The sequence below is a fragment of the Carassius auratus genome, chromosome 19 (assembly GCF_003368295.1).
Source record: "Carassius auratus strain Wakin chromosome 19, ASM336829v1, whole genome shotgun sequence".
Classification (NCBI taxonomy): Eukaryota; Metazoa; Chordata; class Actinopteri; order Cypriniformes; family Cyprinidae; genus Carassius; species Carassius auratus.
The window spans coordinates 28,442,464-28,455,728 of record NC_039261.1 but is presented as its reverse complement, the minus strand read 5'-3'; the positions used below and the strand labels follow the sequence as shown (position 1 = coordinate 28,455,728).

The window sequence follows — 13,265 nt, the reverse complement described above, 5'->3', positions numbered from 1 at the left end:
CGTGCCGGAGTGCAAACCGCAAAGTACACAATCATTCAGTTTGACATTAGAAGAATGCAAAAATATTATTTAACATTACACTAGTTGGCCAGGATAAGGGTAGACGGGATGACGCAATTACGTAATGACGCTAAAGAATCACTGAACCGACTCTTTGTAACTGATTCGCTGAAGCAAGGTGGACTCTTTTTTTTCGTTTCTTTTACTGTCTATGGGTGGACTAGCATAGCCTTTCAAAAGAATGCATGGAATATGTCCAATCAAAGACTCTTTAGATGCACACGTGACTCAACAGGGGATGTCCAGGATATAGAGTGGAAGCTCCTCTTTTTTCTGAAAATTATTGCTGAATCGGAATCCCCGACTCTCTCTACACACTGCAAAGGGTCAAAGGAGAAAAGCACGCTGCAGACCTTTATTTACTACGAAGCAAAGAATACTACAGACGAACAATAAGTCGGTGAGTACATTTCGAGATTTCGCACTAAGACATTACAGTTGATGTAAACACATGAATACATGTCTGGTGGTTTCTCCTGAGGGCTTATTTAAGTTTGAAACATGTTTGCTACATAACATTGTTTAAACGGATTATTAATGGTTATCTCTAACAGTAATAGCAAACAGGCAGCATGTTTCCAAACTTCTCGATCCGTGCATTGATGCATTCTCTCGCGCTCAAGAGAACAAACCACGAAGAATGTAAACGTATTTTTCTCGTTTCCAACCCTGGTAACTTTAGCGTTACTTGACATTTCAAACAGTAAAACCTAAACAAGCAAATAGATATTTAGTCAATAATAGCTGGAAGTCCATAACACAACATAACTCTCTTACAAAATCAGCCGCGTGCGCGAATGAGGTGTGAACATTTTGTTACCTGATTAACTTTAACGTACTCCAGGATAACTAATAAATAACTTGCCAAGTTGACAGAATATGTGACCTTGATTTATGTTAGTAAAGCTAGCAGTGATGCAACTGACCTTTTGCACCATTCTTTTAGTGTTAATTTTATCCCATGAATGCATTCGATTTATTGTGCTCTTGTGTGACTTGCGCAACAAGTATCATAACACCTATATAATTCATAACCCTTACAATATATTACCATGGAAAAGACAGATACCATTCCTATAAATATTACCACGACTGTAAAATGAAGGTAATTTATTAATATGGGATGTCCTTTAAAAAGTGTAAAAAGGTGTAATTGTAACAAATTTTCTGATGGCAGCATTGGCTAATATCAAGCTATAGTTGTGTATTTAAGTATTACTATTACTATAAGTACTTACTATTTATTTTAAGAATCGATTAGTTACATTTTTCCAAAATTACCATTGTGTATTTTTAAGGAAACAAACCTAATAATGTTATTTATTTATTTATATATTTATATATATATATATATATATATATATCTATATATCATATCTCAAAGGATGTGTCTTGTACATCTAAAGATGGAAAAACAGAAGATGAGAGAATAAACCTGTAATACCAATAGGAAATTGGTATTTGGAAATTGGTAAAACCTGAAGGATAATCTTTGTTGCACGGTTAAGATCATCTGTAGACTATCATTCTCTGGTCGTTATTACTAAAACATTTATCTGGCCTTTATTTGGAAGCGTGATCCACCAGATGGTTTAAAAAACAAGCCAAGCCACATTGATGTTCAACCATGGAGGACCTGCAAGACTTTGGTTCCTCTAGTGCGAGTGCGAAGACCATTGCTGCTGAGCTCAGTGAGTACTACTTTTCATTTTCTATTCAATGACTTACCATCAAAACAAAAGACTTTAAGTATCTGCTCATTTACATTGTAAACTATGTCTTGCAGAGGATGATTTTTACTCCAAGCTTGTTGACGACTTCCTTGGTGCTCATTACGGAGAGCTTTTGGAGCTGGATGAAAAGCCCTGGAAAATCCGTATGTTGGTCCAGATTGGACTGATGAGAGAGGAGCAAGATATTTCATGGGTTGATTTAATTCAGTGGCTTCAAAAGATTGTCCCAATGTTTCAGTCAGCTGATTTCCGAAGCTTGATTGAGAGAAACACCACGACAGCATTGAGCTTAACAGGAGATGCCAGGGAGAACTTTCTTGAGTCAGATGTCAACTTTGAATTTGTTGGACCTATATGTGATAGTATCGGAATCGGGAGAAGAGATTTACTTGAAATGTCTGACTTTTCTGAACGTGCAAAATTAACTGGTCTCACAAACGGTCTCATTCTTGAATTGACCAATTTTATTTCACGAGAGAAATTAGACCCGGTTGTTTTGGTGTCCTGGATTCGTAACTTTGAGCCTTTATTTTGTAGTGATGGCAAGATCCAAAGAGCCTATAGGCTCCTACGGTCAAGTCTAAAGAATTTCAGAATACAGTACCGCAACAATCAGAGGAGCCGAAAGAGGAGCCGCGGATTTCTGGACGAGTTTCTTCAGACTCCATTTGATCTTGCCCCTGAAGCTGATGCTGATGATATTGAATACAGGAGGGTGGCAATGATTAAAGCACATCTGAAAAAGAAACGCCGCATTTCTAGTCATAAACCCACCTCTTTGGTCAAGGAGGAAGATGAGCCCTTCCATGTTTCGCAGACAGATATGACTGTGAAAACTCATCATGAACCCAAGCAAATGCCTCATTTATTCGGTGTCAAAAGGGAACAGAGACCAAAGAGCCATCAAACACCAATACAGTCACAGAAAGATGTGGAAGAAGACCCAAGAACAGACACAGGCGACAATGTAACACTTCTTGATATTTCTGTGCTATCTTGGCAAAAGATTGCAGAAATGAATGGAGGAAAGAATGAAGCCGCTAAGGTGGTTTCACTGGATCTGCTTCAAAATCACTTTTCGGCAATGCTGAAAGAAGATGCTAACCTAAAAACCCTTGATGACAAAGTCAAAGGAAGCAGCCATCCACTGGTGCCACCGCTGAATTTCCTCCGTTACATCTGCCAGTTCCTTTTTGAACTCATTGATGTAACTGAACAGCAAATGATGTTATTTGAAAAAGATATAGTGAACACCACAGGCGAGAAACTCGGACGCGACAAGCACCCCAGATTTCAGAGTTTTGTCAGCTTTGATGAGAGCGCAGTGACCCGCTACATTCACATGGCTTCGGAAATGTTATGTCCAAGCGAGGAGACCAACCCAAACTACCGCAGGCACTGGCTTGCTTTTTGCCTTGAAAGAAAACACCCTTCCAAACTGCCTATTTATAGGTCAAATCGAATCATTAACTACTTTGAAGCAGCCGCTGGACTCATTCACCATCAGGAAGATGTTGCTCTTTTTCTATCTGATCTGCAGCTCATGAAGGACGACTCGAATATCCTGTTGGAGAGTGTCAATGCTGACGCAAGCGACGAGGCTTTGCAGGCCCTAGTCTGTGTGGTTGCTGTTGTCTACCTTAAAGTTTTGGGACCCTTTTGGCAGCTTCTGAAGAGCGATGGAGAATATCCTCTTTTCAGTAGATACATCCTATGCCTGTACGAAAAGCTCCTGGAATGGTCGCAAGATGCAAGTTGCCTTTTGCAACCAGAAGCTTTTGTGAATGTATTCTTACAGGCTCCAATGCAAGAGGGGACTTTCGAAGGAGTGTTCAGATTTTGCCGTGATAATGCAGAGAACCAGTTTGGTACTCTTATAAAAGCTTGCTTACAGAGGATGATGAAAGCCCTTGCTGCTGTACTCGAGGACAATCTTAAAGATTTCTTACCTGGTGGTGAACACTGCAAAGATCTTCCTACGGATATAGCCATTCAAATGGCAAACTGCACATTTTCACATCTGATGGGCGAATACCCCTTTGGTCATGCGTATCCTTATGAGAAGAACAGACCTGATAAAGCTCTTGGTCGGACCGAGGGTTCAGTTTCCGAAAATGCAGACCAAGAACCTGCTACCCAAGAGACAGCAGATCAGCCTACATCAGCAGCAGTCACATTGTCACCTACCAAAACCATTCAAAAACGCTACTCCATCTTTGACGGAGCAAATCTCAATGCTGCAAAAAAGATGAAGGTGTCTAGACTAAAGCAAAAAGCTCAGGATCACATTTATAGGAAAATGATTGTTGGAGCCGTTTCAAAATATGGTGGCCCATGTAAAAGCAAGCAAGACGTTGAAAGACTGCTCACAAAACTAGAAGGGGAAAGCCATGCGCATATACGTGAGGTCATTCGCTGTGAGCTGAACTACCAAAAGAGCATCTTGGGTTCCAGAGACAAAAAGCTAACTCACATAGGGTTCTCTTTGAGTGACATGGTCTCTACACTGAAGGATGTCCTGCCGAATGAGAGGGTTATAGTTACAACACCAACTGAGAATGTCCATGATTACACTGAGATTCGAGGGACCCCAATTGAAACATCATCCCTAGACCACCAAAGCACAGCCACTGGTCTGCAAACTCATCAAAGGCTTAATATTGATACAAAGAAAGCAAATGTTTTTGGCCCTTGTTACACGGAGAACTTTGAGTTCCTCTGATTGTGTTTTAACATTATAAAAATGTTGAATGCATGCTACTTTCTACATGTTATTTTCTTTTTTTGTCTTTTTTACATATGGTAAAAAAGCTTTGTTTTCAAATGTTCTGTTACTATAAAGTTTGTTCTTTTACTGGAATACTAGAAATTATTAGTATCAAAACAGTTAATTAGTTCATTGTTTGATTTCTGATTTGTACATAAATTGCATCAAAAAATAAAATACTTGTAGCAAAATACTTGTCCTGACTTTTATTAACTAAAAATGTAACTAGTACTACAAATAATATTAATAATAATAATAATAAATATTTAAATAATGTTATATATATAATCTTTGTGTATGTGTGTATATATATATATATATATATATATATATATATATATATATATATATATATATATATATATATATATATATACACACAAACACACAATTAACTTTTATTCAATAAGGATGCATCCATTTGAGAAAAAGTACAGTAAAGCATTTATAATGTTATAAGTATATTTTTAAATTATGGAATTTTCAGTTCATTAAAGATCTCCAGTTTAAGCAATTAAAATGTTACAGACTTAAGATTCATCCACACATATTGTTTTTATTATTATAATTTGCCATCCAATATTTTTTTTCCATTTCACCCTTTTTAGCCAATGTTACAAGTGGCTTTTTATTTATAACATTTTTAAACGGTTTGCAGCATCAGACATTTGAGTATATAAAATCTAACTAATTAAAAAAAATAAAAGAAATAATTATTTTTACATGTATGTGTATACATATTTAGCAGATTTTTTGGTTTTTATATTTTAAATTTACATTGGTATATACTGTATATTCTATATTGCTTTATTGTATATAAGTGAGAACTGATATTTTAGCATTTCAGTGAAAGCGAGAAGTCATTCATGTTTTTAAGTTTTAATTCTATCTAAAAACATAGATGCTCTAACTTACTTGTGCCCTTTTCCTAGACATATAAATGGCAGATACATGGTGGAATCATGCCATCGTTACACATATTCTGGTGGCCCTGTTTGGAATGGGCTCATGGATCTCTGTGAACTCATTATGGGTTGAGTTGCCAGTTGTTGTAGGCGTTCTACCTGAAGGTAAATAGTGTTTTAATAAAAACTTCAACATGTACCACATCTGTACCTAATAGATGTTGTATTTATCCAGATAACTGTAGAACTTCAAACATGTCATGTCTTTACAGAGTGGAACTTGCCAGCCTATATTTCAGTGCTAATTGCATTTGGGAATCTGGGTCCAGTGGCTGTGACTTTAACCCACCACTTTGCTCCAGGATGGCTGAATGAACGCTTGCTCATCCACATCATACAAGTGCTAGCAGTGGTTGCAGGTGTATTTCTTGCTCTCTTTTGGTCCCATGTGGTCACTATAGCTGGAGAGCCAAGATCCGTCCCATTCCTGCTGCTTACTTTTATCCTGTCATTTGTCTGCTGCACTTCCAACGTCACATTCTTACCATTCATGTTCCGTTACCCCCCGCAGTACATCCGGACATTCTTTGTCGGACAGGGTCTTTGTGCTCTCTTTCCCTGTGTGGTCGCTTTGGGTCAGGGTGTAGGGAAACTAGAGTGCGTTGAGACGGCCAACGGCACAGAGCCCCACTATCTCAAAGAAAACTTCCCTGCCCAAAACTTCTTCTGGTTCTTGTCTGTGATGCTGGCAGTTTCGGCCCTCTGTTTTTTTGCTCTGACATACAGAGTGGTCACTCCGACGGCAGCAGAGGAAATTCCAAAGACTGAGCAGGAAACAGTGAAAACGGAGGAAGAGATGCACCCTTTACAAAATGGAGGTTCTCCAGTTTCCGAGGAACAAGTTGAAGTTGAAAAACAGGCACCTGTTGTGGCCTTCTGGACGTCACGCAATATATACCTGCTCCTGTTGCTGGGAATATCCAATGCTTTGACCAACGGTGTGCTGCCGTCTGTGCAGAGTTTCTCTTGTCTCCCTTATGGCACCATGACCTTTCACCTCTCTGTCGTCTTGGGCAACATTGCAAACCCTCTGGCCTGCTTTGTTGCCATGTTTGTCCTACTTCGGTAAGTGGATTAAAGTTCTTGATGACTCTTTTATGTGCATAACAATGCTTAGAGGCCCTGTTAATTTAAATCAGAGATGTCCAGTCTTGTTCCTGGAAGGCCACTGTCCAGGAGAGTTTAGCACCAACCCTAATTACACAAACCTGATCAAGCTAATCAAGGCTTTACTAGCCATATTGGAAACTTCCAGGCAGGTGTGTTTAGGGAAGTTGGAGCTAAACTCTGCAGGACAGTGTCCCTCTAGTGGCCCTGATTTAAATTCTGCTCATGTACAATTTGTCAAATCATTATTTGGTGTAAATGTTGTTAATTTAGTTTCAATTTTACAATTGAAATGGATGGTTTCATTAAAGGTCCAGCATTGGTCTTGGAATGATGTCACTGGGAGGCTGTATTTTTGCTGCCTATCTCATGGCCTTGGCTGCGCTGAGTCCCTGTCCACCACTTTTAGGAAGTCAATCTGGAGTTGCTGTTGTGGTTAGTAACTGTATGTCATTACTCAGTGGAAGAGGAACTAAGAACAAATCTCTCGAAATGTTAAAAGTGCTGTTTACTACACCACTGAACTACCATGTGCAAAAGTGGTTTTTACCCCACTCTGTTTCATTATTGTATCATCTCTAAAGATTTGAGTATAAGTAAGACATTTGTTAAGATGCTTCAAAGATAATTAGTCAAAATCCTCTTATTTTCATAGCTGTGTACAGTGGAAGTCTATGGGGCAATTGTTGTAAAATAATACTTGCATTATAAATGCATTAAACATTTAATATAATAATTAATTATACTTTTAATAATTTTATTATTATTTATATTTTTTACAATACTTTCTAGGGTAAAAATTAAAAACAATTGATGAAAATAAGTCACATGTATAGTCCCCACACATAGTACACACATATTCTGTAAATACAGTATAACAATAATGCTATTAACTATATGAAAATATTAGAACCCGTTTATTTATCAGGTTAAGTTTTTTTAACAGAAGCCTGTAATTCTTTCTTTATTCAGATCATATCCTGGATCATCTTCACTGGCTTGTTCTCTTACCTGAAGGTTGTAGTCGGGACTCTGCTTCACGAAGCAGGGCATGCAGCTTTGCTTTGGTGTGGGGTCTTCATCCAGGCTGGCTCTCTCATTGGAGCTCTCACGATGTTTCCTTTAGTCAGTGTGTACCAAGTCTTCCAGCGAGCCCAGGATTGCACAGACAACTGCAGTTAATATAACAGCCCTTGATTTAACACTAACCCTAGGTCTTTATACAACAGGTGTCACGTCTAATCTAACATGGAAAAAGATGGTAAACATGATGCCTTCACTGGACATTTCAAGTTAATCGCAATGCAAAAAAAAAAAAGAGTTGAACTTGATCTATATTAAGCGAGAAGTGTTTTCATGCACCAAGACAAGACATCTCTGTCTGGATATCAGAGCAAGTGTGACTTCATAATGGAAAATATGATTTAAAAAATGGTATCAGCATGTGAGCAATTGTTCGGAAATCAGTAATCTAAGTCAGCGATCTATAACTACAATATGCACTATCCAATGAGTAGACTTATACGGTCTATAATATTTTATACACAGTGATTTGTTTATTCCCAACAACACGCTGGTCATTGTTAATGAATTCAAATCAGGTAAGTTTATATTGTTCCTAACTGGAAAAACAATGCTTTCTATAACTCCTGTTTTGACAAACACAAGCTAAAAATGTGTATCATCACATTCCATTATTTCTTTATATTTAGACACTCAGCTCTGAATATCTGATTTTGTTTGTGTACATTTTTAGTTTTAATGTACATACAGGCTCTAAATGTACTATTGAAAGTATGTCTAACCTGTCGTATCTGCCATGTGTGATGCTGCCATGTTTTACCCTTTTGATGTTGAATATTTTAGATGTGAGGCCAGTATTTTAATGATATTGTATCTGATTTTGCAGCTGCTATTATCTTGTGGTATGTGTAATTTTTGGCATTTAACACTAATTCTTGATACTAATTGCATAAACTCAGAATAAAAACTGGGTTTAAATCAGGTTTAGTTTTACGAGAGCTGGAGATTTGAACTCTTTCCTGACATCTTTAATTAAAGCCTTTATTTAAAAACTGTTAATTAACTGTCCACAGTATTAACATAATGTTGATACTTTTTTCAATGAAGATGTGAGGAAAAAAAAGTTTATTCAAAATGCCATGAAGCTTGAAATAATATGGTGTCACAGAACTATTATAAGCTGTTTTGAATATGTTCACATGTTCTTATGCACTTTTTATGTGCTGTTATAAGATCTCAAGAGTTTTTGTAGTAAATAAATGGTTCATTTTAAAACAAAGAAATGCAAGTGTGGTATGAAAACAAAGTTGTGGGGCTTATTCTGTCAAACAAACAAAAATAAATAAAAACCTAAAAACTGACCTATAAACTACAGAAATGTAAAACTAGTCATCAGTAGTTATATTTAGTCACTTTTTACTACATTCTTATAATACATAATGGTTATTAAACATTTACTGAAGCTTGTTCTGCTTAGCTAACCTTTGTTTCACTTCCTGCCAGAATGTAGGCCTATGTAAGAAAACAGCTCTCATTGCTTACTGATTTTACCTCCCAAATAAGAATGTTAATATGCCATTTTTAATAAATGCATGTTTCTGACCTACATACTATATATAAACATAAACAGATAGGTGTCATTGCTGGGTCTAGGCACATCCACTCATGCGGAGGATATAAGATTTTTGTCATTGCACTGGATTTTTTTTTCATATGATCATGTATTCCTGTCAGTTTTCACATATATCAATCTTTTTATTTTTTGGTTTTGTTTTGTAAATAAATAAAAAAAATGCATTTGTCAAATGTTGCATGCAAGGTAGCGTGTATGATCAGTAAGTTTGCATATGACAAAAATATTCACAATCAGGTTTTGTATAACTGCGTTGTACTTCATAAAAAGGTTGTTAACTATGACATGGGAAACCTAATCATTTAACAGTTAAACACCAATGAAGGTGACAACAAAAACAGCACAGCATAGCTGAGCTTTCAGTGGTGACCAGAAGACAAATAAATAAGAGTAACAAATACAAAAACAGATGGTGAAACAGCGAAACAATAAAAAGTAATGTATAAGATGTATTATTTTTTCATGTTGCGGAGCATTATTGTTGGGATGTTCTTATCCACAGATTACACAAATATGCTGTAGTTCATCAGAACAAGGAACGAATGATAAAAAAAGTTTAATTTGTTTCTTTTTAAAATTTCTAACTGTATGGGATGCATTTTTGGCTGGTAGAAGTATCACTTCATCATACTTCTTGTATAATTCCTTTTGTTTTCTCCATTTTCTTGAAAGGTGTGTATATAATAATAATCTCCACATTGCTGTACCCCATTTTAAATTGTTTTAAATATATCAATATATATCAATATATATCAATATATATATATATATATATATATATATATATATATATATATTGATATATATATATATATATATATATATATATATATATATATATATATTGATATATATTGATATATATTGATATATATTGATATATATATATATATATATATTTCGATATATTGATATATATTTCTTATATATGCTTATAGTTGCATTATAGTTTACATGAAATTGCAAGAATACACATGTAGAATTTATATCATCACAATCACTACATGATTTATTTTCACACCAGTTTAGGTGAACTGATAATAGCAGAAAGGTGATTAAATATAAACGTAAAAAATTTAAACGATACATTCCTTTATAAATGTAAATATATGAATATGGTTTTATTGCTATGACAGTTTTACACCAGTTGGACCCGTTTTCATGATCTCAGCTGTTCCCACACACCCCTGTTAACTGCACTCTGATTTGTACTTTTGATAGGCTTTCAGCAAATAAGCACAAACTTCCTGACTTTGTTTTTAAAATGCATTGGCATGACATTAAAGTATTAGTAAGACAATGTTCCATTTACTGCAGATGTTACTGAATAACTTCATATTAGCAGATGTGTCTTATCCAAAGAGAGCATGCACTGACTGAAGAGTCAATTCCCTGGAGCGCTCCTGGATTAAATGTCTTGCTCAAGGACATAATGTTGAGTCTTCTCGGACATCACAGCTGAATAAATAAACTTCACTGCAGCAAATTTGGTCATTTGTATGTCATAGTGGCTCCAAGTAGAACTGCAAAAAGAATATCTGCCATTGAATGAAATTCTCTTACACCTTACTTTTCTTTTCTGAAGACATTAAGGTTACTAAGTCTGATTTAAATCAGCATAGCCATGTCGATCCTCACCCATGTTTTGGCTGGCTTGTTTGGCATGGGGTTCTGGGTCACCATCTGTGGGTTTCGGGATACTGGCAAGCCTTTTCCTGGCTTTCTTCTGGAGTGAGATGGTAGTGGTGCAAGGCGTAGAATGCAGCGTTCTTTTGCTGCTCCTCATCTTCTTCATCTCATTAGTGGACTGCACCTCTTCAGTGATATTCCTTCCCTTCATGACACAGCTCAAGGCAGCGTATCTCATGACTTGTTGTGTAGGAGAAGGCCTGAGTGGTCTTGTCCCAGCGTTTGTGGTGTTAGTTTAAGGTGTACAGTATTGTTCAAAATAATAGCAGTACAATGTGACTAACCAGAATAATCAAGGTTTTTAGTATATTTTTTATTGCTACGTGGCAAACAAGTTACCAGTAGGTTCAGTAGATTGTCAGAAAACAAACAAGACCCAGCATTCATGATATGCACGCTCTTAAGGCTGTGCAATTGGGCAATTAGTTGAAAGGGGTGTGTTCAAAAAAATAGCAGTGTCTACCTTTGACTGTACAAACTCAAAACTATTTTGTACAAACATTTTTTTTTCTGGAATTTAGCAATCCTGTGAATCACTAAACTAATATTTAGTTGTATGACAACCAACTTGTCAACCAACTTGTCAACCAACTTGTGGCACCTCTCAGCTGTTATTCCACTCCATGATTCTTTAACAACATTCTACAATTCATTCACATTTCTTGGTTTTGCTTCAGAAACAGCATTTTTGATATCACCCCACAAGTTCTCAATTGGATTAAGGTCTGGAGATTGGGCTGGCCACTCCATAACATTAATTTTGTTGGTTTGGAACCAAGACTTTGCCCGTTTACTAGTGTGTTTTGGGTCATTGTCTTGTTGAAACAACCATTTCAAGGGCATGTCCTCTTCAGCATAGGGCAACATGACCTCTTCAAGTATTTTAACATATGCAAACTGATCCATGATCCCTGGTATGCGATAAATAGGCCCAACACCATAGTAGGAGAAACATGCCCATATCATGATGCTTGCACCTCCATGCTTCACTGTCTTCACTGTGTACTGTGGCTTGAATTCAGAGTTTGGGGGTCGTCTCACAAACTGCCTGTGGCCCTTGGACCCGAAAAGAACAATTTTACTCTCATCAGTCCACAAAATGTTCCTCCATTTCTCTTTAGGCCAGTTGATGTGTTCTTTGGCAAATTGTAACCTCTTCTGCACATGCCTTTTTTTAACAGAGGGACATTGCGGGGGATTCTTGAAAATAGATTAGCTTCACACAGACGTCTTCTAACTGTCACAGTACTTACAGGTAACTCCAGACTGTCTTTGATCATCCTGGAGGTGATCATTGGCTGAGCCTTTGCCATTCTGGTTATTCTTCTATCCATTTTGATGGTTGTCTTCCGTTTTCTTCCACGTCTCTCTGGTTTTGCTCTCCATTTTAAGGCATTGGAGATCATTTTAGCTGAACAGCCTATCATTTTTTGCACCTCTTTATAGGTTTTCCCCTCTCTAATCAACTTTTTAATCAAAGTACGCTGTCCTTCTGAACAATGTCTTGAACGACCCATTTTCCTCAGCTTTCAAATGCATGTTCAACAAGTGTTGGCTTCATCCTTAAATAGGGGCCACCTGATTCACACCTGTTTCTTCACAAAATTGATGACCTCAGTGATTGAATGCCACACTGCTATTTTTTTGAACACACCCCTTTCAACTAATTCAACTAATTGCCCAATTGCACAGCCTTAAGAGCGTGCATATCATGAATGCTGGGTCTCATTTGTTTTGTGAGAATCTACTGAACCTACTGGTAACTTGTTTGCCACGTAGCAATAAAAAAATATACGAAAAACCTTGATTATTCTGGTTAGTCACATTGTACTGCTATTATTTTGAACAATACTGTAGGTGTGATGGAATGTGTCAATGCATCTCAAATCCTCAGCACCAGTGAAACACATCTTAACGGGTCTGAAAGAAACACTACCTACCTTGTGCCTCATTACCAACCAGCTAACTTTTCAGTTGAAGCATATTTTTTCTTCCTGGAGGCTATGATGGTTATTTGTTTGGTGTTGTTCTTACTTTTGAACTACCATACAGCTGTGGCCAGAGAGCATCACAATAAAATAAATGGAAACAAAGATCCCATATATCTCTGGAAAAACAAGAAATCTGAACAGAAACAAATGATGTGTTATCAATAGGCTATTAAGAAACCCAAGAGTAAGTTTGGGACGGGTACTTTTTGTACAATCCTCTACAGTAAGTGTATTCAACTGTGCTTTTTTGGGACACAATGAATATGAACTAAAATGTGCTTTTAACATAATACCTCC

At 36.8% G+C, this 13,265-nt stretch overlaps 1 protein-coding gene across 2 annotated transcripts; it reads left to right on the top strand.

The window, feature by feature from the left end:
* Window positions 1-182: 182 nt before the first annotated feature.
* On the top strand, window positions 183-8,930 carry LOC113120111 (solute carrier family 52, riboflavin transporter, member 2-like). 2 transcript variants are annotated; one of them, XM_026289995.1, is made up of 5 exons: window positions 183-460; window positions 5,493-5,630; window positions 5,738-6,590; window positions 6,944-7,067; window positions 7,605-8,930. In XM_026289995.1, exons 2-5 carry the CDS (start codon window positions 5,501-5,503, stop codon window positions 7,812-7,814), a joined length of 1,317 nt encoding a protein of 438 aa, XP_026145780.1. In that variant the 5' UTR covers window positions 183-460; window positions 5,493-5,500; the 3' UTR covers window positions 7,815-8,930. The 2 variants fall into 2 exon arrangements, with proteins under 2 accessions (XP_026145780.1, XP_026145779.1); XM_026289994.1 differs by lacking the exons at window positions 5,493-5,630; window positions 5,738-6,590; window positions 6,944-7,067; window positions 7,605-8,930 and adding exons at window positions 1,635-1,751; window positions 1,847-4,751 and having other exon boundaries at window positions 197-460.
* Window positions 8,931-13,265: the final 4,335 nt, after the last annotated feature.